The sequence below is a fragment of the Acomys minous genome (genome assembly GCF_964271855.1).
Source record: "Acomys minous genome assembly, chromosome: 15".
Lineage (NCBI taxonomy): Eukaryota > Metazoa > Chordata > Mammalia > Rodentia > Muridae > Acomys > Acomys minous.
The window spans coordinates 25,738,395-25,765,409 of record NC_140497.1 but is presented as its reverse complement, the minus strand read 5'-3'; the positions used below and the strand labels follow the sequence as shown (position 1 = coordinate 25,765,409).

General features: G+C 42.3%; 1 protein-coding gene and 1 long non-coding RNA gene across 11 annotated transcripts in view; one reads left to right on the top strand and one right to left on the bottom strand.

Moving 5' to 3' along the window:
• Positions 1-27,015, bottom strand: part of LOC311585199 (uncharacterized protein) — a gene marked incomplete at its 5' end in the record, with an annotated part of 68,151 nt that overhangs the window by 28,628 nt on the left and 12,508 nt on the right. For 3 of the 10 annotated variants that reach the window (XR_014775126.1, XR_014775127.1, XR_014775128.1), the window contains one exon: positions 7,521-7,626. Coding sequence is in view for 2 of the 10 variants with exons in the window: in XM_084760137.1 (XP_084616263.1) it covers positions 7,563-7,626 (64 nt within the window). Of the gene's footprint in view, positions 1-4,138; positions 5,306-7,270; positions 7,627-8,710; positions 8,803-16,650; positions 16,721-18,250; positions 18,345-27,015 lie in introns of those variants that run through there. The other 7 variants (XR_014775129.1, XM_084760136.1, XR_014775130.1 and 4 more) reach the window with 6 other exon arrangements.
• Positions 4,047-25,085, top strand: LOC311585201. The gene is made up of 5 exons (XR_014775135.1): positions 4,047-4,149; positions 8,257-8,531; positions 21,966-22,108; positions 24,006-24,133; positions 24,951-25,085. It is a non-coding gene; the product is annotated as an uncharacterized lncRNA (long non-coding RNA).

Here is a 27,015-nt window from a genome sequence, read left to right as displayed (position 1 = left end):
AGATTGGTCTTGAACTCATAGAGATCCACCAGCTTCTGCCTCCCAGGTGCTGGGATACAGCTGTGTGCCACCACACCTGCCCCTGGCAGCTGGATTTTTACCAGGATTCCCCTCACTTTGCCCTCAGCATTGCCTACCTTTGTCCTTTGGGAACTCTCAATGCAGGTAATGTTCAGCTCACATTTGTATGGGTATATTCATTCAAGTTACCTTTATATAATACTGAGATTATGATTTATGGCATCGTAATTTAAAATAGTTATATACTCAGAGTAATTGTCCTATAATTGCATGTTAGTCACTTACTGGCTTTCCCATAACACTCTCTCTCTCTCTCTCTCTCTCTCTCTCTCTCTCTCTCTCTCTCCATTTTTTACTTATTTCTTTAATTTTATTTGATTTTTTTATCTTTTTGGTTTTTTGGGACAGGGTTTCTCTGCGTAGCCTTGGCTGTCCTGGACTCACTTTGTAGACCAGGCTGGCCTTAAACTCAGTGATCCACTTGCCTCTGCCTCCCAAGTGCTGGGATTAAAGGCATGCAACACTACACCCGGCAGTTACTTCTTACACCAAAAACATCATGTTACTTCGTTTACCAAATACATCATGACAATATACACAAGTGTTCTCCTATACTTGTTTTGTCAAGTATAAAAATATAAAGAGAAGAAAGAAAAGTAGACTATCATATTTTGACCCCAGAGTGGCCATTATAGCCATGATGTAGTTTTTATATATATTTACAGAAATCATATTAAAGAGATCTGTTTGTATGACTTTGTATCAACTTGTTTTTCTCCATTTAACATAGGATTGTAAGTATTTTCTCCCATTAATATAAACATTCTCTTATTAGCTACAACATTACCCAATACATGATTATATAATTTTTAAAACATTTGTTTATTTTGTTACATATATTTATGTATGCATATATACATGTATGTGTGTGTGATTTGCCTGCATGTATGCATGTGGAACACATGTTAGGAGAGGCGAAAAGTGTGTGTAGATCCCTGGAAGTGGAGTTGCAGTGGTTGTGAGCTGCCATGTGGGTGCCGAGAATGGATCTCAGGACTTTACAAGAGTGGAATATCTCAACTACTGAGCCATCTCTCTGGACCCAAGCCGCATTACTTTGTAAGGTGTGTGGGGAATTTCTAATTTTTCTATTATTAAAAATATTATGGTCTATTTCTTTGGCTCAAAGACTTTATTATTCAATACTGCTGAGTGTTAGAATCACCAGACTAAAAAAACAAACAAACAAAACAAAACAAAAAAAACCCCAAATACTTTAAGGATCTCAATGCCACCTTCCAAAGTACTTTCCCCAGTCGTCCAGCAATTAGTATTTTGTATTTGTCTTTGATGCCATAATCACCATCCTTATCATTTTAATACTAGGGGTTGAACTTAGGGTCTTTTGCATGCTACAAAACTGACTCTAATAGAAATCTACATTCCATAGTTAGTGTATGTGAGAACACTTCTCTCACAATGTTCTTAAAGCATAGATCTATTGATTATTTTGTGATTATTTTGTTTTTAAAAGGAGTGCTATTCAGCTCACCCTTTTATTCTGTTCCACACCTGTTGATAATAAAAAATAAATAAAAACATGTTACTCTTTAAGGCATGAGAGAAGAATGTGATTGGAGAAGTTCACATCAGGTAGTTAACAGCGGTAGCAGCAGGGAGGGGCCAGGTTAAGGGGTCTAAGGGCTTCAGCCACAGTAATTCAGAAGTGAGTCCCGTGTGTCTGTGTGTGATCTCTCACAGGCATGAGCTCACAGCGCTTCACAGGAGTGCAAGATGAGCACAGACTGTGGCTTTCAGGCCATTTCTGATGACGACGGTGTGCAGCTGGCAGCTGTTTCTGGAGATGGCCACACAGTGTGTCTAATCCCTTGGAAAGGAATCCGACTTTCTCCCTGGGCTTCCTTCTACCCTTTATCTTTCATTCCCTTCAGTTCACTCAACTATGTCCTCTTGCTATTAACTGGTCTTGTAAATCCAGAAATAGAATCTTCTATTAATGCTTTTAAAAAAAAATGTGTCCTTCCTCACCATCTCTTCACACACTGAATCTCCCTCACTCTTTTCTCACTTTCTGGGATGGTGATGATAGGTGACAGATGTACTGGACCAGATATGTGAGGAGATTAAGGAACTTGTAATTGTAGTCGTGACTGTGTGGCTATTTTGTTTTAAGAATCGTTACTGTTACAAATACACACTTTTTCTTTTTAAAGTACTCTCTTCTTTTTTAAAGGATATATTATATATATTTTTTAATGTGCTAGACCCTTTCCCTGTCTCTTCCCCCGCCCCTCTCTCTCTCTCTCTCTCTCTTACATACTTATGATACTCTTCATTTGAAATTCTTTTTGTTTTAGACTGGGTCTCACATAGCCCAGGTAGCTCAATTACCTCGATAGGTAGTTGAGGGTGACCATGGTCTCTTCTGCATCTTCCCTCCAAATGCTGGGGTTTAACAAAAAATGTTCTGCTTTGTAATTAACAAAAGGTAAGGTAACTCAAGAGGGTGTTTGGAGGGAATGTAGGTATAGCTCAGTGGTAGCCAGTGAGCCTGAGAGCATAGGACCTTAGCCTCATGCCCAGGCTCCCCTCCTCCATGAGCTTTTCCTTAGGGAATCTGCCAAACAAAAGGTAAGTGGGTGGCTTCTTGAGTCTATCACATAATGAATTATTTATTATTAATAATAGCAAATACTTTCAAGTTACATTCTTATTTATTACAGTGTGTGAAATGCCAACTAGTGCTGCTCCCAATCTTAGCAGCTGATCCTCCGTAGGCAAAGTGTCTGAACAGCCAGGGGCACAGATGGGGGCATCTACTAGTAGTCAGTCATCTGACCTTAGGCTTCCATTTTCCAAGCCTGAAATGAGAAGACTGAACTCTGGCCTCTGAAATGAGGAGGTCAGTTTAGCTCAAGATTTAATCTACCCTCTTTCAGAGCTAATAATCTGGGCTAATCATATTTCAGCTCCTGTCCCTGGAGAAAACAAAGACAGGCTTATCCAGTTATTAGAGTCTATTTTTTTTTGGTTTGCTTTTTATTAATTTTTTCTTAGTCCAAAATAACAACAACAATAATAAAAGAGCTAGCAACAACATAAAAACATAAACCAATATAATGATATTAGGCAATACATTGGGATTTTAAAACAAAAGGAAAACAAGCGAGATACACATTCATGAATTATTCTGTACTATCTTGGGGCTGGGGGGACAATGTCTATGCCAAACACTGCAATGGCCCAAGAAAAAAGTAGAATCAATAAGCCACCAAGCTCATATTTTCATCAGTTGATAACAAACCAAACAGCTTTCTTAGCCTTGCCTTAAGAAAATATTTTCATATTTAAACAATTTGTTTTTAACTCATCAATTACTTGTTTTGCACCACTGAAGGTCAATTTAATCCAGGTCATTGCACGTACTGAGCTATACTGTCTTAGGATTACTATCACTGTGATGAAACACCATGACCAAAAACATTATAGTCTATCATTGAAGGAAGTCAGGACAGGAACTCAAGCAGGCCAGGAACCTCAAGGCAGGAGCTGATGCAGAGGCCATTGAGGGGCTAAACTACTTACTGGCTTGCTTCATATGGCTTGTTCATCCTGCTTTCTTATAGAACCTAGGACCACCAGTCCAGGGATAGAACCACCCACAATGACCTAGGCTCTTATACATTGATCACTAATTAAGAAAATGCCCTACAGACTTGCCTACAATTTTATCCGATGGAGATATTTTCTTAGTTGAGGTTCCTTCTTCTTAGAGGACTTTAGCTTGTGTCAAGTTGACATAAAACTATCCAGCACATACACATCTTCTAAGTTGCAGGGGCTGGCCTTGAACTTCCTCTGTAGACCAGAATTTATTATGTCCCAGCCTCAGCCTCCCAATGCAGGGGTTATAGACCTATGGAACAAGGTTTAGCTTCTCTCATGGATTCCGATTTGTTTCCTAGGATTGCTATGGCAACTATAACAAACAGAACGATGTAGACACTTAAAAATGTGCCAGCAATGATGCTGAGGACCTGCAGTCTTAGCTCCTCAGAGGCTGAAGTAGGAAGATCTCTTGAGCTCAGGAATTCTCAGCCATTGTAGGTAATGTAGTCAAATTCCATCTTAATATCAGTGACAAAGTAAAATAACAGAGATCAAGCAAAAACATCAATGAGGAATGAAAACATGCTCTTTTGAGTTCATGAGGACTGGAGTCTAAAATCAGGGTGCCTGATGCTCCTAGCGTAAGTCTGTTCCAGGCCTGAGCCTCACGAGGCTGCTAGGAGCCTTCAGTGCACATTAGCTTGGAGTTGCATCACCCATCCTCTGCCTGTCATTACATGACTTTACTCTGTTGTTCATGTGTGTTCCAGTGTCAAATTTCCCCACCCTTTCTCTTCCAGGGACAGCAGGTATGAGATTTAGGGCCCACCCTAAGCCAGTATGACCTCATCTGCAAAGAGGTACTGCCCATTTCCCAAAAGATCCCATTCACCTGTGTTGAGTTAGGTCTTGAACAGATCTTTACAGGGCCTTGATTCCACCCACGAGAAGACTTTCTCAAAGCCTGAGGGATACACTGGAAGTTCTGTCTCATCCGGTTGCTCGACCCCCAGAAGACCAAGCCCTCCCCCATCCTCTTCTCTGTACATACTGTGTGCTTCCTGGAAGCAGGCTGTTTGGGGATGGGAACAAAGGTGGGGGTGAGGAAAAGGGTGGGGGTGGGGCTCATCTTCTCACAAACGCTCTGGATTGCCCTGGGGCATATTAATAAATAACAGTAACTGGATCGACAAGTTATGTGTGGAAGAAATAGAAAATATGCTGTCAGCATTTATTGCGAACCAAAGTTCCCTGGAAAAATACCAGGCTCATTATCGTAAGCAGCTCCTCTTGGCTGTCTGTGTACGAGGTTTTGGCGCGGGAACCTAGCTCCATCCATCCACTCTCTGGATGCTTCTTTGAAGGAGCTGCCATTTTTGCCTTTTGATTTTTGACTAAAGCATATAGTGGAGCTGTTTTCTGTGCAGAACCCCAGAGAAGATGGTGAAATATCAGAGAGGCTGGTCCAGTGAGTTCCTGCTCCAAGTTCTTGGACTAGTGTTAAGCCCATGTGCACAAATGAGTTGGAGTCTATATCAGTCTGTCTGTCTGTCTTTCTTTCCTTTCTTCTTTGTTCCTTTTTTTCTTCTTTCTTTTTGGTGATGGTAGGGGCAGGAGGTGATTATTACAACAAAATAGTCGAGGCAGGACCTTTCTAAAGAAAAGAGATGTTTTTGTTGCTTGAAGGAAGTCCCGGTAGCATACGGCAGGCTCCCACAATCCACTTGTCCACCGCGGCTGCATCACAGTTTGGTGAGAGCACAGGGTATCTTATGCGTGCAGTCTCTCTTCCTCTCCTTAGAAAGCCACTTGAAATCAATTACGGTGGCTCCACTCTAGTGACCTCATCTAACCTAAGCACTTTTAGAAAACTCTCATGAGAGCTAGGGAGATGGCTCAGTGGGTAAAAGCGCTAGCCACGCAAGCCTCGCCAACCCAGTTCAGGTGCCCAGAACCCACGTAAAAAGCCAGATGCAGCAGCACAACGCCTGCCATTTTAGCGTGACTCTGTGGGGCGATGTTAGTGGAGACAGGAGACTCCCCAGAAGCCCATGGGCTAGCTAGCCTGGCTAAAGCAGCGAAGAAGGGACCCTGTCTCTAACACAAGGTAGAAAGGTAAAGATCAACACTGGAGGGTTGACCTCTGACCTCCATGTGCATGCAGTGCCATAAACACACCTTCACCTACACCCACAAATAAATATGTACCATACACATATACACACACTATGCAAAGCACTCATGGTGGATCCTATTTGTATTGTTTCCACTTTTAAAAACACCATTAACTTAGACGTTAAGGATTAAAGTTTTGTACATGCTCAAGGGGATAAGATATTCAACCTATAGGAGAGCCAGAGGGTGTTGGGAAAAAACTCAAGCCTCTCAAGGCTCAGGCAAGTTCTGGATCCTGGTCCAGAGACAGGTGTTTCTCTCCATTTCTCCCTGGAACACAGATTGGCTATGGATTAAAGAGGCACGAAGGGGAGCCTGCACTATAGGGTGTGGCAGAGGGGTTTCAGCAAGATGCAGCCCCTGGTGTGTAGGTATGGGTGCTGGTGGCGATGCTGGCAATTGCAGCAGGGTACAAGTGCCACCTTAAAGAACTCTTGGGCTGAAAACTGACATAAGAAAGCTAAAGTGGATAAGCATGAATGGATTCATCTCTGAGCAAATGGGAGTCAGTTCTGTTCCAGAAACAGATAGGAGAAATTTTTAATATGTTTTTTATGGGCATTGTTGTTTTTTTGCCTGCATGTACATCTGTTTGTGGGTGCCAGATCGCCTTGAACAGGAGTTATAGACAATTTTTGAGCTGCCATGTGGGAGTTGGGAATTGAACCCAGGGCCTCTGGAAGAACAGCCAGTGCTCTCAACCGCTGAGCCATCTCTCCAGCCCCCGAAGTAGTTTTTTTTAATTGAGATTATAATTTTGAGATGATAATTGAAGCTTTTTCCTTTAATCCTTTTACTTTCTCTAGGCCAGTGGTTCTCAACCTGTGGGTTGTGACCCCTTTGGCAAACTTTCTATCTCCAAAAATATTTATATTACGATTCATAACAGTAGCAAAATCGCAGTTATGAAACAACAACAAAAACAGTTTTATGGTTGGGGCATGACAACATGAGGAACTGTATTCAAAGGTTACAGCATTAGTAAGGTTGAGAAGCACTGAGTCCTCCTTGCTATCTTCTACATTTATCCTCTCTCTCTCTCTCTCTCTCTCTCTCTCTTTTCATATATATATATTACAACCTGTTCAGTCTGTATAATGTTATTTGTATGTATATATTTTCAGACCTGGCTGTTTAGTGTGCTCTTCCCAAGAGAAGACTATTTCTCCAGCCCTCAGCATTCCTTAGTTGTCTATAGTTTTTCTGTGTGGAGTCGAGGCCTCATGAATTTGCTCCCACTCACTTAGTGTGTCTACTGGTGTTGTCCTTGTTCAGTTCATATTTAGGTAGCCATGATGGTGAGCCTTTATAGGGGTAGCATCTGACATTCATAGGAAACACAATCTCACAAACTTCCTGTCCCTCTGGCTCTTATAACCTGTTCACTCCCCCATACATAATGACCCCAAAGCCATAGGTGCAAGGATTATGTTGAAGATGTATATGCCAATGTAAAAAAATAACTATCACTATTTATTTTATTGTGATCAAATAAATATAATACAAAATAAAAAACTGATGCACCTCAGAAGCAGAAGTAGGCAAATTGCAAGTTTGAGGTCAGCCCGAGCTACAAAGAAAGTCACAGGCCAGCTTGAGAACCCATCCTAAAACAATTATAAACACCAACCAACAAAAACCAAATGCCTGAGATAAAGCAACTTCTAAAGAAAAACAAGACTATCCAGGCTCACACATTTGGAGGTTCAGTCTATAACCGGCTGTCCCTGGTGCATTCAGGCTGTGGTTGGGCAGCACATTATAGTGAGAGTGTTCTGGGAAAACTTGTTTATCTTGTATCTGGGAAGGAAAAAGAGAAAGAAGAGAGCATCAATATATCCTTTCAAGGGCATGACCCAGTTATCTAAGACCTCCAACTATGGCTGCCTCCTCCTCCTCCTCCTCCTCCCTGTCCTCCTCCCCCTCTTCCTCCTCCTATCCTGGAACTCACAATGTAGACCAGGCTTGCCTGAAACACACAGAGATCCACCTGCCTCTGCCTCCTCCAAGGGCTAGGTCTAAAGGTGTAGGCCATCACACCCAGCTTGCACCTACTTCCCTTATCTCCATTTGTGTTAGGCTGGGGGCTAAGCTTTTAATAAACAAAGGACCAGCTTGCCTACATCACAGTAGGTGCTGTTTCCTCACTGATTGAAAATAGGCATGAAGTCTGCTTCTGCAGAAGATGGACAAGTGACCCTCTCCTCTATACCCTGCAAACAATCAGTGGGCCACTGCACCTAGTGGGGGAAAAGCTGACAGCCCTTTCTGTTAATAACCAAGTTGGTGGATGGCAAGCCTGTTCTATATTTGGTGTGTGTGTGTGTGTGCATGTGTGTGTGTGTGCGTGTTTTCCTTTTTTTAAGGAATAGATCCTATTCTCCATAGAATGAACATCATCAGATTTACTTGTTTATGTTCTATCAATAGAATCCATAAATGGATCATCTGGCTGATGGAATATTGAGAGGCTGAGATCTCTATGTGCAGAAAGACAGCTGGAAAGCTTTGACATCAATGACAGGATTTCATTACTCTCCCTTGCCAATGAGAAGTGTGAAGATATACGCCCATCAGCTGTCAATTGCTCGGGATGCTTTCTGCTTAGATTCCACCCCTTGATGCAATTTCACTGCCAAATTAAAAGGAAAATGACCAGAATGTTAAAGGGAACAAATGTGCTTTTAAACTACCTAATAAAACAAGTAAGTAGTTGAAATATGACCGCCAGACTTCAATGAGGATGGTAGGCATTGCCTCTGGGATATTCAATGAAATGTTAAAAAACAAAAACAAAAACAGAAACAAAACCAAGGGACTGGGGAAGACCCAGTCAGTAAGCTGCTTGCCATGCAAGCATGAAGACAAGGGTTCCAGCACACACTTGTAATCCCCGCACTGGGTCAGAAGCATTCCTGGGGCTTGCTGGCCAGCCAGGGCAGCCAACTCAGTGGAATCCAGCTTCAGTCAGACACCCTGTCTCAAAATAAGGTGAAAAATAATTCAAGTCAACACCCAGCTTTGACCTCTTACCTGCATGTGCACATACACACACACACACACACACACACACACACACACACACACACACATACACACACTCATAAAATAATAGTAATAACACAATTCAAAGTAGCTACATATAAAATACAACAAAGAGCAACAAAAATGCAATATAGTCATAATTATAGTCTGCTGCAGTAGCTAGATAGGCCAAGTACTCTTGACACAAATTCACAGAACAACTCGTTCCTTAATTACTTTTCTTCCCTGAACAAATAAAACCAAACAAAACAAGAAAAAAATCAATAAAATAAAATGAGATTATAATCTATCTCCTAGCAATGGCTACAAAAAGTTAATATATGTTTGCTTGTGGTAGTCTGTTGAGCTAGTCAAACACACGTGTAGCCTGGTATGCAAATCAGAGGGCTAGAGTTCTTTTGGTTAACTTGCTATTACACAGGGTCTTACTATGTAGTTCTGGCTGGCCTCGAGCTTACCATGTAGCCCAGGCTGTCTTTGAACTCACAGAGATCTACCTGCTTCTGTCTCCAGAACGCTGAGATTTAAGGTGTGTGGCCCCATGCCCAGCTGTCAATCCAAATGGAGATGTAAACCTCTAGTCTTAAACAGGCCCTGGGACGGACCACATACATGCAACTTGGGTTGTTCAATCTGTTGTTGCTGAAATCCTAAAAATAAACACCCTTTCCTGTCAGGGATCTGGGATTTGTTATATTTGAATTACACACATTGTTTTCATTCCTTGGGTGTCTAAAGTATGGAAGGCTGCAATCTGCTTGCAGCTCTTCACCTGTTTTTATTCACATGTAGACCAATCCCTGCAAGCTAGGCTGGTTCTAGAGAAATTTGGACAAAAGATCAGGCCTCCACTGGATTCGGAGACATTTGAAAGTTCTGGAGGAAGCTAGGTGCTGTAGTGACAAACTGACATCTCTACTTGGGCCCGAGGAAGGCAGGATGCAGCTCAAAGACATTGAAGAAAAGCCTGTACAATAGCCATATTTTCACGGTGATGTTTTGAACTATGTTAACTCAGAACAAAACATTTGAACGTATATTCTTTTCTGCATACCAGAAGAAAATAACTGCAATTTAGATCCAATTCTTATTCTTATTTCATACAGCTACATCTTCCATACACATGCACTATGCATAGAAGGTAGGTGCATGCTGGGCATGGTGGCGCACGCCTGTAATCCCAGCACTTGGGAGGCAGAGGCAAGCAGATCTCTGTGAGTTTGAGACCAGCCTGGTCTACTAAGTGAGTCCAGGACAGTCAGGGCTAAAACAGAGACACCCGGTCTCGAAAAACCAAATAACCAAATAAAATAAAATAAAATAAAATAAAAATGTAGGTGCACATATAAATGTGTGTGTTGTATATAATTGCATAATATTCAATTTATTCTGAAATTTTGTACCTCAAACTTGATATTTAGAAAACAGATGCACACTTTATACTTCAAAGCTTACCTTAAATTTTTATGTTAGATATACAGTTACGGTTCATGATTCTCCTGGGTCTAACCTAAAAAGTAAGGCTTTGGTATCTTCAAAATGAAGAGTGTGTCCTAGTTAACTCTGACTAGGAGCCTGACGCAGCCTGGAGTCATCCTAGAGAGGAGCTAGAAATGGCCCAGCTCACAGTGGGTAGCACCACTCCTGGGGCAGGTGCTAGTATAAGAAAACTAGTTAAGCATGAGCCTATGAGCGAGTCATCAAGCAACAGTCCTCTGTGGTTTCTACTGTAATTCCTTGGCTGTAAGGGAATTCTCTGGCTAGATGTAATACTGTGTGCAATAGCAAGTAGGCCCGTCTGGAATTTCTGCCTTAAATTCCCTTGGTGATGGACTATGCCCTGGGGCTGGGAGCTAAAATAAACCTTTCCTCTTCTATGTTCTAGGTTAAAGTATTTTGTTGTAGCAACAGCAAAGTAACTAATACAATAAGCATACTGTAGTTAATAGTTCTTTTAAGGCCCAACTTTTGAACCAGTTTTAAGTTCACAGAAAAATTAATAGGACCATTTAGAGATTTGCCATATAGCCCGCCACTACACGCACAGAGCTTCCTTCATTATCAGTGACCCATCATCAACACTCTTCTCCTGAAAGGCACTGTGTTGCTGCTGATGACTGACCACTGACACATCACAGCATCCACAGTTTTACATTAGGGCTCGCTCAATGTGGTGAACATTCTCCATATATAATTGGGATGACGTGATACTTTGTTTTGCTTGGCTTACTGTATGAGCTGTATGTCATTTTTTTTTTTTATAAAAGTCACAGATTTGGAACAGTTTTCTGTATGAGCTGTTTGTCACTTAAAAAAAAAATTCACAGATTTGGAATAGTTTACCTGCCAACACCAGACACATGTATCAGTCTGCATCTGCAGATGACGCTTTACTCATGACCCTACACATAGAAACAAACATGTATCTACCTGACTCTGTTAATCTAACCCCAGCCCCACACCATGGTTTGAATAAAAATGGTCCCTATAGGCTCATAACATGTGGCACTATGAGGAGGTGTGGCCTTGGTGGAGGAAGTGTGACAACAGCGGGCAGGCTTTGAGGTCTCCTGTGCTCAAGCTACACCCATAGTCTCCTTCTGCTTCCTGCAGATCACGATGTAGAGCTCTCAGCTCCTTCTCCAGTACCATGTCTGCCTGCCCACCACCATGCTTCCCACCATGATGATAAGGGACTAAACCTCTGAACTGTAAGCCAGCCCCAATGAAATGTTCTGCTTTATAAGTTGCAAGGTCATGGTGTCTCTTCACAGCAACAAAATCCTAACTAAGACACTGTCTTTTTTAGATTTGTTTTCTTTTTATGTGTATGGTTGTTTTTCCTGCATGTATGTTTCTGCACTGATTTCAAGCCTGGTTTCCTCAGAAGTCAGAAGAGAGAGAGCATCAGATCCCCTGAAACTGGGATTGCAGAGGGTGCTGAATATCATTTGAGCAGTTCAGGGATATCTATGCTAAGACTCACTGTGTGGCAAATAAGCATATAAGAACATAGAGTATGTCATCAGGGACGTGCAAAGACATTGAGGCATCGCTGCACCCTTAGTAAAGTGAGTAAAACTCAGGGTACCAAGTGAAGATGTGCAACGATGGAACCCCACTAAATGCTATTGACAATGCACACTGGCACGCTTACTTAGGAGTACAATTTGGCAGTTTCTTATAAAACTAGCTGGACCCTTCCCATGTGATTCAGTATTCATGCTCCTTGTATTTAACCAAATGAGCTGAAAATGTGTGTGTGTGCAAAACGCACACATAGATGTTTATGGTATCTTTATTTCATAGCTGCCAATCTTGGATGCAGTGAAGATGGCCTTGAATGAGTAAAAGGATAACCAAATTGAGTACATCCAGACTATAAAATGTTATTCAATAGTAAAGTGAAGTGCCCTATCAATCTGGGAAGAAACATTGAAGAAACTTAAACACATACTACCAATCTGAATGTGAAACAGTTATATGTTGTATGCTTTCAATTATATGACATGTAGAATATGCCAAACTGTGAGACATTGTAAAGGTCCGATGTTCCCAGGCATTAGGACAGATGATCCAAGATGGAAGTAAAATTTAGAAACCCTGGTAGTTTGTAATACAACCGTGTTCAGAACATTTATTTGCCTTCTTTATACAGGAGTCAAGCTAACTAACCACACAGAGGATTTTTAAAAATATTTTCTTAATTTTTATTTATTTTTTATTACATTTTTTATTAATTTATTCATATTACATCTCGATTGTTAGCCCTTCCCCTGTTTCCTCCCATTCTTCCCTCCCTCCCACTTCCCACCTTCTCCCCTCCCCTATGTCTGTGATTGAGGGAGACCTCCTCCCCCTATATATGCTCTTAGAATATCGAGTCTCTTCTTGGTAACTTGCTATCCTTCCTCTGAGTGCCGCCAGGCCTCCCCATCCAGAGGATGTGGTCAGAAAAGGGGCACCAGAGTTAAAACACTCCCAGGAGTCAATACAATGCTTCAGAGTTTTGAGTTATTTTTGATGAGCATTAATTTGAGTTAATAGAAATAAATGGTTATCTCATTGTAAAAGATAATCTGTGTTTATGTTAAGAGAACTTGAGCAATGGGCTCAGATAACCATCAATAGTGTGCTTGATTTATTTATATTACATATATGCCTGAGGTTATTAAAATTTGGCAGAATCGTGCTTTACCAATAGGCCTATCCCAGACTGTGGTAACATCATCATCACCATCATCATCACCACCGTCATCATCATCATCACCACCACCACCATCATCATCATCACTTTAGGGCCTGAATCCCTGGTATCATGGATATCAGGTGAATACTCTTATCATTGAACTACATCCCTGACATCAAGCTACTATTTTTTCTTTTTTTCTTAAATGAAAACTGATTTTATTCATACAATATATTCAGATTATGTTTTCTTCTCCCCTAGTTCCTCCCAGATCTTTCCCACTTCCCTACACATCCAAATCCATTCCCTTTCTTTCTCCTTTTCTCATTAGAATACAAATAGACATCTAAAAATAATAATAAAATAAAAACAAACAAACCAAAATAGGGCAAAAAAAAAAAAAAAAAAAACCAGGGAAAAAAGTCAAAGAAGAGCACAAGAAACACTATACAGACATTGAGACATACACACACACACACACACACACACACACACGTACACCATAAAAACAAAATCAGAAACCATAATAAATATGAGCAAAAGATCTATAAAGTTTAAAAAAAAAAAAGAAAGAAAGAAAGAAAAGAAAAGAAACCTCCAAAAGTATCATTGAGTTTTCCGCCCCCGTTGGCTATGTACTGCTAGGCCTGGGGCCTGCTTTCCTGCTCATAACTGGGTTTGTGTATCTAATGAGACTCTCTTGGAGAAAACTACTCTTTCCTTTGTGAGTGGTTATCAGCTGAAGACATCGCCAGTATTAGGGATGATTGGTACAGTGCAGGCAACTCAGCTGGCCTGCCCTCAGGGACCTAGCAACATCTTGCTATCACCTGCCACAGTCAGGTGCCATTGGTGTGGGCTGCCATATAAATGGACCTCTGCCATCCCAGTTCTCTTGCTCTCTCTCTCTCCCTCTCTCTGTTCTCAGCTTCTCTCTCTCTCTCTTTCTCTGTCTCTCTCTCTCTCCCCCCCTCCTCTCTGTCCCTTTCTGTCCTCTCTGCACCTGTCTGCCTACATGTTCACTCATCTGCCTCTACCCCTGCTCCAGGTCGTCACTCCTTTCCCTTCCCCCAGTAAACCTCTTTATACCAGATCCGTTGCACGGCATATTTCCTCAGGGGCATACCTTGGCATGGGCCCATCATGGTACCCCCTCACTACATCATTATATTTCATAACAATGGTGGCTTGTGTCTATTTCTCCCAGCACTGAGACCCCATCTTATGCAGACCTATGCAGGCTACCACAGTCTCTGTGGGTTCCTATGTGCACTGGTCCTGCTGTGTTTAGAAGGCCTTGTTTCCTTGGTGGCCTCGTCCTCTCTGGCTCTTTCAGTCTTCCTCTTTCACAGAGTCCCCTGAAGGGAGGGATTTGATGGAGACTTCCCACTCAGGACTGAGCGTTTCAAAGTCTCTCACTCTCTAATTGTGGTTGTGTATTTGTTTACATCTACTGCAGGAGTGAGCTTCTCAGCTGAGTCAGACGCTGACTTAGGGCATTGCAGAATGTTGTAAGTAGTAGTAGTTTTGCTGCTACATTCCTTTAGCACAACAGTATTTGGTTTCCCCTAGATCCATGGCCTATCTAGTCTCAGGCTCTTGGCTAGCCCGGCAATGTTGGCCATGGGTTCCATCCCAGGGAATGGGCTTTAATTATAATGTGAGAGTGGTTGGATGTTCCCACAACATTTGTGCCCCTATTGTACCAGCATGCCGTACAGGTAAATCATCATAGTAGATCACGGGGTTTGTAGCCAGGGTGGTGTTTACCATTCTCCTATGGTACTGCGCAGAGTACCTTCCAGTACCAAGAGCACTAGTCCTTAGAGGTGAAGGCTTTAAGTAGGCACCAGCTTGACTTCTCCATGTTCAGTGAGTTATGTGAGTGTCATCTTCAGCAAAGAGGCCTTACAGTCAGCTTGTGGAGAGCCACCAATACCATGCTAATATTTTAATCACTGTTCAAAAGTACTGAAACAGAACATTACATGCTTAACTCATTGAGATTTGAATAAAATAAAAGCAGACTAAGTTGCTAGAAACCAGACTGGCTTAGAAGTCAAAGGTGCAGATTGACGACATACAAGGCATACCACCCTGTGGCCTGGCCAGGCGGTGAGGAAGGACGCAGTGAGTTAATGTACAGATAGAAGGTGCTATGTCTCCAGCTTGTAACTGTGCCTGGCTCTCCGTCCTTAAGCCCCCAGTTGTGGAGCATAACACAGATGCAAATGCACAGGCAGTGGTGAGCTCAGTGAAGGGAGCAGCATGAGAGGAAGGATTCTCAGTCTCCCCATCTCCAAACAGCTGCCTATCTGCATGTCAGCTGGAGCACAACATCCCTCTGCAAGCAAGTGCCATTTGCCTGTGTGCAAATACACAATGCACGGACACACCCATCTGCAGTGTATCCATGAGTAAAGAGGACATGTGCAGGGTAGAAAGACTGCATCGAGAGGAAGGAGGTGAAACAGCTATTCCCAATTCTAGCTGCACACTGGGGCATCTAGGGAAGACTTCAAAAATATTGTTTGCTGGTCCTATTATGCTTTTTCACTTTTTTCCTGCTGAAAAACCATCTATTAGGGTGTGTGTGTGTGTGTGTGTGTGTGTGTGTGTGTGTGTGTGTGTGTGTGTGTGTGTTTGGTGTGTGTACACATGTATGTGGGAACCCAAAGCTGTACTCTGACCTCCAAACAACCACAACCTTGCACAAAGGCCTTATTGATCTGTGTGGCCAAGGACTGTTACTTCAAAATATCTTATGTAATCATCCTTTTTATCTTTAAACCTTTCCCCTCCTCAACCTTGTTGAACCTGCTCAGCAGTTTACTATGCCACAAGCTTTCTCACTGTGATGATTTACTGTTTCCCAGTAAATTGAATTACATTTATTTATTTATTTATTTATTTGTATGTCTCAGGGGAGGGTGGGTGTGCACACATGCACACTCACTCATGTGTATGTGCATGCAGATGTCAGATGACAATTTATAAGAGCAGATTATCTCCAGTGGGTCGTGGAGACAGAATTCCTGTCATCAGGTTTGACAGCAGGTGCATCTACTCACTGAGCTGTGGCACTGGCCCTAAATCTAATTCTTAAAGGACAGTCCTCTCTGCTGTTTGGTTTGACAACAGTCATCTCAGCTTATTCAGTAGTGATGTCTACCCATGCTGGCCGAGGGGATGACCTTAGTGTCACACATCTGGTTAACATCACACATCACACACAGAGTCTAGGGGAATAACGCACTGGGAAGGTGTGTGCTTACCAAGTTCGAGGCCTTGCTTTCAGTCTCAGAAGCAAAAGGAAAACAAAGCAGCAACAATGAAAAAACGAAACAAAACAACAACAACAAAAAAAACCAACCTCATTGTTCTAATGTAATGTGCATGCATGCATGCATGTATTGAGCAAGCAGATACAATGGGAGGATGTGTGTTTTTACAAAGTTGCATATGGATGTGGAATGTCAGAGCAAAGAAGTTGGGCAGAGATGATTTGTCAGTGCTTAAGGCTCTTGCCATGCACGCAGCAAGCGTGAGAACAGAAACCACATGAATGCTGTGTGTGCGTTGCAGCTCACCTGTAATTCTGGTGCTTGGAAGGGAGACAGCCATCCTTGGAATAAGATGGAGTAGCTGTATCACCATGCTCTGGTTAGAACAAGAGACCCTCGATGAATAAGATGGAGAATAAGGACACTCTAAGTCAACTTTGCACACACACACACACACACACACACACACACACACACACACACACACACACGAGGTTGGGGCCACAGGTTCAGGTTTCAGTCTGAGCAGTCTGGTGTGCTGAGACACATATAGGGACAAGGGGAATGAGCTCCTTCCTGAAAGAGAGACCTGAATGTACTAAGGTACTAGACTTGCCCAAACTGTATCTATCAGGGATCACATCTGTAAGCAACAGCATCCATCTGGAGTAACTAAGGATGGAGGAAGGCACTAAATAGAAGGTTCTAGGGAGCCACAGCTCATGCAGAGATGCCTACACAGCAGGCTCTGAGATGACCAAAGGAGTCTAAGAGGCAGGCAAAGGCACCAGCCACCAGCATAGTTATCAGTTCCTGTAGGGGGACCCTAGACCCATAGAATGCCCCTGCTGATGCTAGCATAATACAGAGGGTCCTGCCACAGCCATTACTGCAATGCTTTTAGTAATTTGATGCTGACCCCTTGTTGTCACTACACACCTATAGATGCTCTCTCTACCATCCTGCTTCTCAGGGTGGGGCAGTATCCCCAAAGAACAAGTTCAGGATGGACTCATAGAAAAGAAGGCGAATCCTCTCAAAAGTAGCCATCTGGTCTCCAGGAGGGTGACAATAAATGCCCTTGTCTCCCATCCATGCAGACCAGTGCTTATCCCACTGGGAGACACAGCTGAGAAGGCTGGTTGGAAGAAGAGGATAGGTAAGCACGTGCCGCACTCCTGGCCAGCAATGGTGCCTATGACTGTCACCAGAGTTTCATGTCCTGTTTCTTAGCTAGAGGTTTATGGATGCCCAGTAGTTAAATGTTGTGGCAACTGTTCTACTGTCTAGTTTTAGAAGTGGCCTATCTATCTATATCTACTTTGAGTGTAATACAACTGAACATGGGGAACAAATACTAGCGATCGGGCAGAACTGCCTACAATACAGTCACTCTGTTGAGTGAGCCTCAAGTGAACCCAATGGGGTTTCATATTACTATTGTCATATTATATTAATATATTAATTTAAAATAATATTTAATTTATATTATATTGTAGCTATTATCATTATATTATTGACATACATAACAATATGTTATTGACAGTTAATAATAATACTATTGACATACATATTACCACTACAGAAACTGTCACCCCAAATGCATTTTTTACCTTCATTCTTGGCAAAGTGACAAACTAATTAAAAACTGTTTCTAGTTTTCTTTTTTAGAAATATTGTATTGGTGTGTGTGTGTGTGTGTGTGTGTGTGAGAGAGAGAGAGAGAGAGAGAGAGAGAGAGAGAGAGAGAGAGACAGGTAGACAGACAGACAGACAGACAGACAGACAGATAGACAGATAGACAGACACAGGGAGGCACCAGAGAAGAGGCAAAGAAGGCGCTGGATCTCCTGGAGTCATAGTTCCAGTCAGTTGTGAGCCTCTTAACATGGTGCTGAGAACTGACCTTGGGTGCTATGCAACAGCAGCAAGCACTCTTATCCACTGAGCCATCGCTCCATCCTCATTCCGGTTTTAGTCTGTTATGTTTTGACCCAAACCTGCAGAAATAAGGATCCAGCAGAATGAATGGCAGGAGCAGAGATGAGAACTAAAGATGATGGGAAATAAATACACAAATGCAATATCTGAGACCAGGAAGTCTTGCAAAAACTGCAGACTTATGCCAAGCAAATGTATGAAGATGTACAGCATCATATATACTACTTGTGGGGTGATGGGGAGAGCGAGGGGCACGGCCAAGGTCACCAGAGAGCTAAGTCAGGCAAATAGAACATGGAGTATCTCAGACACTGCTTCTAAGGGCTGAAGCCACAACCCAGGGGGAAAGAGCCTGGTGATCAGAAACCACAACTGTGACTCCTTCAGGGCGTTGGCTCCAGCCCTAGACTGGCCTTGCCAAATCTGCTCCTGGACAAGAACACAGAACTATAGTTCTCCTTGTCCTTTCCCCACGGCCTATGAGAAATCCAAGTTGGCCTGGCTCCCCACAATGGCTGTGGGGCTAGGCTTTCATTGGTAGAATATAAAAACGAGTGATTATGACATGTTGATCTTACTTCCCTAAGTGTCTTTGAAACTTGGAGTTTTAATTTCCCAAAAATGATTTTGCCCTAATCAAGGAATTTGAGTTATATACCAAGTGATCTGTTGCAGGATATTTGATCACACTGTTAACCCCAAGATCATGTACTGGAAAAAATCTGTTTCTAGTTGTGGTCTGGTTCAGCCCTAACACACACCTTTAATCCAAGAGCTTTCTGTAAACAGGATTAAATAAAGTTAACACTCCTAGGTCAAGAGGCAGAGCAAGCAACCAGTTGACAGGGAGTGAACACAGGGGAGAATATATAGAGAATAAGAAGTCCAGAGGGTGGGTAGAAACACAGGAAGTAGAAAGGAGGGGCACTGAGTTTGAAGGGTTTTTAAGACAGCACGGAGAAGAAGGAGCCTTTTTCTTCTAGGACATCAGTTGAGTAGGAAGGTCAGCTGAGTGCTTTCTCTGCCTCTCTGAGTTAGTAGGTTTTCATCCCAGCGTCTGGCTCCTGAGTCTTTATTGGTAAAATCAAACACTTGGGCTTTTTTTTTTTTTTAAACATCAACAATGATCTGTAAGTAGAAATGGGAAAAATATGTATATGCGCACATAAGTACATCTTCATGAGTGCGGAAAAGAAGTGATTACAGTATTAAGAGTATTAATTTATTAATTAGGTTTTAAGAGTACTTGTAATTCAAAGGCCAGTAGAGTTTCTGTTTCTGTATCACATTTCAGATGTTGAAGACACTTCCGACTATCATGATGCTTTTCAGTAGTATGATAGGAAGATGGTTATTTGATGAGCTTCTAGATCATTCTATTATAGCCTATATAGTGGTAGTCCACATATTTGCTTTATATGCACTTAAGGGAATATGTTTCAATATAAGTGGTACCTTTTGTAGTCTTATGCATTTATATGTTTAAAAGATAGTTGAACGAAGGGTCCATAAGATTTATTAGACTGTCGCAGAGAACTTTGTCCCATAAAAAGTTAAGAGTCCAGTCTTGGGGATGGTAGAGCTTCAGAACAATGAGCTCAATAAATCCTCACCCCAAGTGGAACCCCATACCAAGAGACACCTATGTAAAAGAGAAGCACTCTGGGGAATCTCCTAGAATGGAACCCCATACCAAGAAACACCTATATAAGAGAGAAGCACTCTGGGGAGTCTCGGAGCCCTGCACTGTGTGACCTTTTTGTTATAGAAGTACAGTATTCTAACAACATTTTTTAAAGATTTGTTTATTATGTATACAGTGCTCTGCCTGCCTGCAGGCCAGAAGGCACCAGTTTTATTATTTTTAAAGAATATTAACAGAATCAACATTTTATATCTAAAATCTTACTGAGGAAAAATAACAAATAGACAAATTTACTTCAAGAAGATATGTGTTATTTCATAAAGGTATTATTATTTAACCAACAAAATCCCTCTAGAATTATTAAAGGAATTTGATATTAAAAGAAAGGGTCAATAAGATGTCATTTGAATTTTTAGCTATTGAATAAATACTATTCTTAATATATGTTATGAAAATATCTATGTTTAGGAGCTTAAATATAGTAGAAACAAAACATTAATATAATGACTCCATTTCATTTTTAATGCATTAAAGGCAAGAATTACAACATTAAATCTGTAGCATACTACTCATTTATGCTGTTACAATGAGTTTAAAATTTAATTTAGATCCTAATAAACATTAGATTTTAAAATGACTACATAAGCTATTCTTGAATTAATGTTTCTACGTTATGCTTTTGCTGCATAATTAATTTCAATCAATAGGAGAAGTTACGATTAAATGAGAAAACCTGAATATCTGTACATTTTAAATATTACTAAACATTGTATAAAATATACTGAGTGCCAATCCACTTCACATATGGAAATGACTACTTTATTTTGTGACCTATAAATAAAATTCCCTTGAAGCCGTCTAGATGTTATTGTTTAGATTTTTTATTGTTTGGATCTTAAACACTCCCCAAAGGCTTTTTGTGTTGAGGGCCTGATCCCCAGCTGGAGGAAGGTGAGGTTTAATGGAAGGAAGTGTGCTCACTGTATCAGGATGGATTTGCCATGCCACACTGCCCCATGTTCATGATTCACTCTCTCTATTAATATTTAGGAGGCGAGATTTAATGGAAGGAAGTTAGGTCCTTTTCAGTGTTCTTTTGAAGGCGGTCTTGTGACGCGGCTCTTACTCCACCCCACCCCCCCACTGACCGCTCTGATTCCCAGAGACCACAGGACGAATGTCCCCTCCCCACCATCCTTACTATGATGTTGTGACCCACACAGGCCAGAGAGCAACACGGAGCAGCTGGCCAAAGTGAAAAATTGTGGAAGTCATGAACAAAAACAAAAGTTTCTCACCCCCAGTCACTTCTCTTACGTATTTTGTCACAATGACAGAAAGCAAACATCATAGGCTCTTCAGTAAAAGGGCTTTGGGGATTAAATAAGCAACCAGAACAGTGGTGTCTGGAAAAGAAGACTTGGTTTGAAGTAGAGTATTAATGTTTGCTGAAGAAAGACCCAAGCTTTGTCCTCAACTCTTTGGCAGTATGTGCTGCCAAATCATTTGTTTTCTTACTAGAGGGCTTTGGACCACAACAGACAGTCTACACTAACAATGTAATGTAGTGCAAGCTTAGGGTCATGCACATCAGGTTAACTTCTGCAGGGTGTGGTGACTAAGGTTAGCTATGCAGGTAGACAGCTATATCTATGGAACTGTGCTCCCTTGCAAGGCCGCCACGGCTTGGGCAAGCTTTCCCAGTTATCACACACTGTTGGGAGGAATCAGTGACATTTGGACTTCAACTGGGAAAACCTTGCATTTGGAAGTCTGGGGACCTTGTCCGTGTTCCTTTTGTACTTTGTCTATAATACAACCAAACTGTGAGTGTGTCGGCTCGGTGTTCCTGGGAATGTATTAACTTGTAGCTGGTGTCAGGAGGAAAGAGGGTCCTGGGGACTTCTGGATGTCATACCTGACTACCTGAGACATCACGGAGTGCCTCTGACTCCATGTAAGAAAGGAGCTGCTGATTCTCCACTCTCTCCTATCTGCTTTCCTTCACGTCGTCTCTCACACTCCCTTGCTCCAGGGGAAGATGAGTGGATGGATGAAGGAGGAAAAGGAAGCATTTCCCTTCCCACTCCATAGAAGGAAAGAACCAGTGATCACCTAGAACAGGAGGCCAGCAGCACCCAAGGCTCTAGGACACTCGGCGGTTCAGGCGCAGGGAAGGTAAGAGCTGTTGGCCTCTGGAGAGTGCCATTCTCTCTCTCTCTCTCTCTCTCTCTCTCTCTCTCTCTCTCTCTCTCTCTCTCTCTCTGTCCTACATTCTCCAACACCTTGTCCAATATTCTCTAAATTAATTTTCACTCTGCTTTCAGTTTTCCTGAAAATAGAGTGACTGATAAAAGATTTCTTAGGGGAATAATAACTCTGTCCTTTTTTAAAAAATCATATAGACCTATTTTGATCACCCACTACCTAGTGGTTGCTAGGTTGCTCTATAGTTAATAAAGAGTCACTCATTTCATAGTATTATGATCCCAGAAAGAAAAGCATGACCCTAGGCAACACATGCAGAGGAGAGAAGGTCTTTATTAAAAGGAACAATGGGAAGATATATTTAAAAGTGTGTTTACTATATCAAGATGAATTTTAAACAGCAGGCCAGGTTGCCCCTTATTTATGATATTTACTCTCTGTAGCCATAAAGCCATATGCAGCAGCCACTATCTGCAATCAAGTTTCATTTCTGCCATTTGGTCTCTCTGAACTCACTTCCTTATATGTAAAATGGGAATAAAAACAGGCCTCTATCAGAGCCTTGGGAGACAAATCAGTATGATACCTGCCACACAAACATTAAGGACCAAAGTTCCATTCCCAGAACCTTCATAGAAGCTGGGCATGGGGGCTAGAGAGATGGCTCAGCTGTTAAGAGCACGTTTTGTTCTTCTAGGGGACCTGAGTTTGGTTCCCAGAACCCAGGTCAGGTGACTCACAACTGCCTGTAACTCCAGCTCCAGGACACACACACATAAACACACACACACACACACACACACACACACACACACACACACACATACACAGCACAAAGGTTAGTTTTATGTCAACTTGACACAGGCAAAGTCATCTGAGAGGAGGGAGCTGCCACTAAAAAAATGCCTCCATAAGATGGGACTGCAGGCACACTTGTGTATTTATCTCAATTAATGATCAGTGGTGAAAGGCCAGGCCCATTGTGGGTGGTGCCATCCCTGGGGTGGAGGTCCTTGGTTCTCTATGAAAGCAGGCTGAACAAGCCATGGTGAACAAGCCTGTAAGCAGCATTCCTCCATGTCCTCTGCATCAGCCTCTGCCCTCCTTGCGTTCCTGTCCTGACTTCTTCCAATGATACGCGGTGATGTGGAAGTGTAAGCCAATGAATCCTTAACTCCCCAATTTGCTTCTAGTCAGGATGTCTTGTTAGAGCAATAGTAACTCTAATTAGGATGGGGTGGATAAAGTTAATCTTAAAAAAAAAGTGGGACATAGGAACACACATCTGTAAACACTGTGTAGGGATGTGGGGAGTAGAGAGAAAAGCAAACATACCCCAAAGCTCACGTCCAGATAACCTAGACTTGATGAGCTTCAGGTTCAGCATGAGACTCTCTCTCAAAAAATAAGTTAGGAAGTGATTGAGGAAGATAACAAATGTCAATCTCTGCCTTCCACTCATATGTGTATTCACTCATATGTGTACACATACATGTGAAACAATAATCACACATGAACACATAACACACATATTCTTTCTCTCCTTCTCTCTCTCTCTCCCTCCCTCTCTTCCTCTCTCTCTTAAAAGAGACTTACCTCATTTGGTGAGGATTAAATGGCCCAATAATCCATATATTAGCAGACTGTATCACAAGCAAGATTGATGGGAAAGGAAGCCTATTTTATTTCTCGTCCATTTAAAATGTATTCAGTGGGAGAAGATCTATCTCTGTCCATAAATGAAAAAGCCAGGTGGTTCATTAATGCTTCTTCTAAAGGAGATTAAACACCAAAAAGTAAAAATAAAAACCCATAATATTAGGATGTTGTGGCTCATATAACAATAAAAGTTCTTGATTTCATCCAGTTTCCTGGTGCTGGGATCTTCTGATGAGAAGCCAATGTAGGAAGACAAACCTCTGTTTTCTTCTCTTCCTACTTTATCTCCCCAATCTTGTTCTCCCAACCTAGTGATTATAGTTTATCATCTGAAAGGTAAGGACATGGGTGGGCAGAAAGGGAAGGTAAGGGTGGGGTGGGCAGAAAGGAAAGGTAAGGGTGGGGGAGGGTAGAAAGGGAAGGTAAGGGTGGGGGAGGGTAGAAAGGGAAGGTAAGGGTGGGGTGGGCAGAAAGGGAAGGTAAGGGTGGGGGAGGGTAGAAAGGGAAGGTAAGGGTGGGTGGGCAGAAAGGGAAGGTAAGGGTGGGGGAGGGTAGAAAGGGAAGGTAAGGGTGGGTGGGCAGAAAGGGAAGGTAAGGGTGGGGGAGGGTAGAAAGGGAAGGTAAGGGTGGGTGGGCAGAAAGGGAAGGTAAGGGTGGGGGAGGGCAGAAAGGAAGGTAAGGGTGGGGGAGGGCAGAAAGGAAGGTAAGGGTGGGGGAGGGCAGAAAGGGAAGGTAAGGGTGGGGTGGGCAGAAAGGGAAGGTAAGGGTGGGGTGGGCAGAAAGGGAAGGTAAGGGTGGGGGAGGGCAGAAAGGAAGGTTAAGGATGCAAGTGGGTAGAAAAGATCTGCTTTAACTGGTTCTTTGGAAAATGGCCTCTCGTACTGAAAGCTGTGTGGTTTTTCCTGGTTGCTGATTAGCTGTTGCTCCATTAGCCTTATGTTTTTCCATGCCATGCACATGCACGTGTCTGTTCAGTTCCACTCCATGTGGCATCTCTATGGAAGCTCAGGAAGGCCTAGCCCTTGCCTGGGGTTTCCTGGAAGCTCCTGGTCCAGGATGGGTTCTTAGCCCCGACAGACTTTGGAGGGGGAACATGACCTCATAGCATCTGCGAACCTCTTTCAAATGGCTAATGGCATCTTTGCCCCTCTAGATTTCCCATGCATGAAAAATAGATCACTGTGCTCTGGCACGGTAGGGAACACAAATCAAGCTCTCCAAGACCCCGAATGAAACTTTTCTTGGCCTGAGGTAAAGAAGGAAGCATTCCTACCAGCCCACTGTGCCCAACGTAGAAAACACATTTTCTTAATTAAAAAAAAAAAAGCCTCTCTCCTTTTCAGTGATTTTATAGTTATGCTAACTCTTCTGCCAACAGTAGACTGGCCAGTATGGCTTGATCTTAGAAGTTTATGATGGAGCTAAAAGGCAATTTCCCAGAGATACATACTGCATGACTCCTGCGCCTGTGGTGTAAACAAACGTCCTGTACGCCACCACTCACATAAAAGCACAGCACATATAATTAGGTACACCGCATAATGCTTGATGGTGGTAATAAATGACAGTTGCTGGTTTGTGTTTACTCAACTTGGTTTCATATCATTATTGTAGCACGTACTCCTGCTTATTAAAATACCTCATGCTTCACTGGCAGCAGCTGCATGCGCCTCATGTCGGCCACATGTCTATGTGGAATGGTTGGCCTGTGTCGTCCAGCTGTGTGTAAGCATATACTGTGATGTTTGAAGAATGATGAAACTGAGGACAGATTTCTGAGAAAGCAGCCATGTGGTTAAGTAATGTGTGACTTCACTTGACTTTGACTAAAGGAGTCAAAGCTTCTGTATCTTGTTCCTTTTTCTTTCTTTTCTTCTTCTTCTTCTTCTTCTTCTTCTTCTTCTTCTTCTTCTTCTTCTTCTTCTTCTTCTTTTTTTTTGGTCTTTTCCTTTCTGGCTAGCAGATACCTCACCATGTAGTTGAGGATGAATTTGATGGGTTTTTGTTGTTGTTTTGTTTTGTTTTGTTTTTGAGACAGGGTCTCACTGTGTACCTCTGGCTGTCCTACCTCACTACCTAGACCAAGATGGCCTCAAACTCCCAGGGATCTGTCTGCCATCTTCTAATACCTGGGACAAGGCATGTGCCACCATACCTGGCTGAGGGTGACTTTGAATGGCTCCTCCCACCTCCAGCTCCACAGTGATAGGATTAAAGGTGTGTACTGCCATGCCTAGTTAAAGATATGATGGAGGTCAAATTCAGGGCTTCGTGCATGTTAGACAAACTTTCTTCCAACCAGCAACATCCCCAGCCCACCAATCAAATTTCACTTCTAAGCTTCCTGAGGTGACTGCAACTCAACTTGTTTTGTGACATCTATTGTCTTCAAGCTGTGGTTGATCAAGCTGTGGAAGGAGCTGGATGTTTACGTGTTTTCTACAAGAGAACCCGGAGCAATGCTTACTAACCGCTATTAACACTGCTGGACACAAAACAAGACATGAGAGTGGATCGGAACAGCTACCACAGTGGCACCATGGTGGACTGGCTTTCCAGCTTATTTCCACTGTATGAGAGATTTTCATCTATTTGGAGTGGACTAGCTTGGTTGGATTTAAGCAAATCACTACACTTGTGACCCCCCTCACTGCTGGTCAGTGATGGTGTGAAAAAGTGTGCAAGGCAGCAGTTCTGGTCTCTATTGGACATGAAAGGGTATAGAGTCAAGACACTCCACAGGAAAAAAAGAGAGTTAAGATTAACATCCAAATCACTTGGCAATAGAGTGTTATCATTTCCTTCAGCAAATATAATAGGGTAACTGAAGGGTACTGGCTATGCCGAATTATTTTTCATGGATGAATTTTCTAACATAAGTAAAATCTGAAATATTTTGTGAACTGACAAAGACATAATTTGTTTTTACAACATATGTATGTATGTATGTATGTATGTATGTATGTATGTATGTATATCTTTTTTCAAGATAGGGTCTCTCTGTAGCCTTGATCGTCCTGGACTCACTTTGTAGATCAAGCTGTCCTCGAACTCACAGAGATTCACCTGCCTCTGCCTGCTGAGTTCTGGGATTACAGGCCTGCAGCCACTGTGCCCTATAGCAGTATCTTTCTTTATGCTTCCTTTTCCGTACAAAGATGAGCAATTTGCTGAATTTGGAGGGAACAAACTTCCCTGCCAGCTGTAAGAGACTGTCT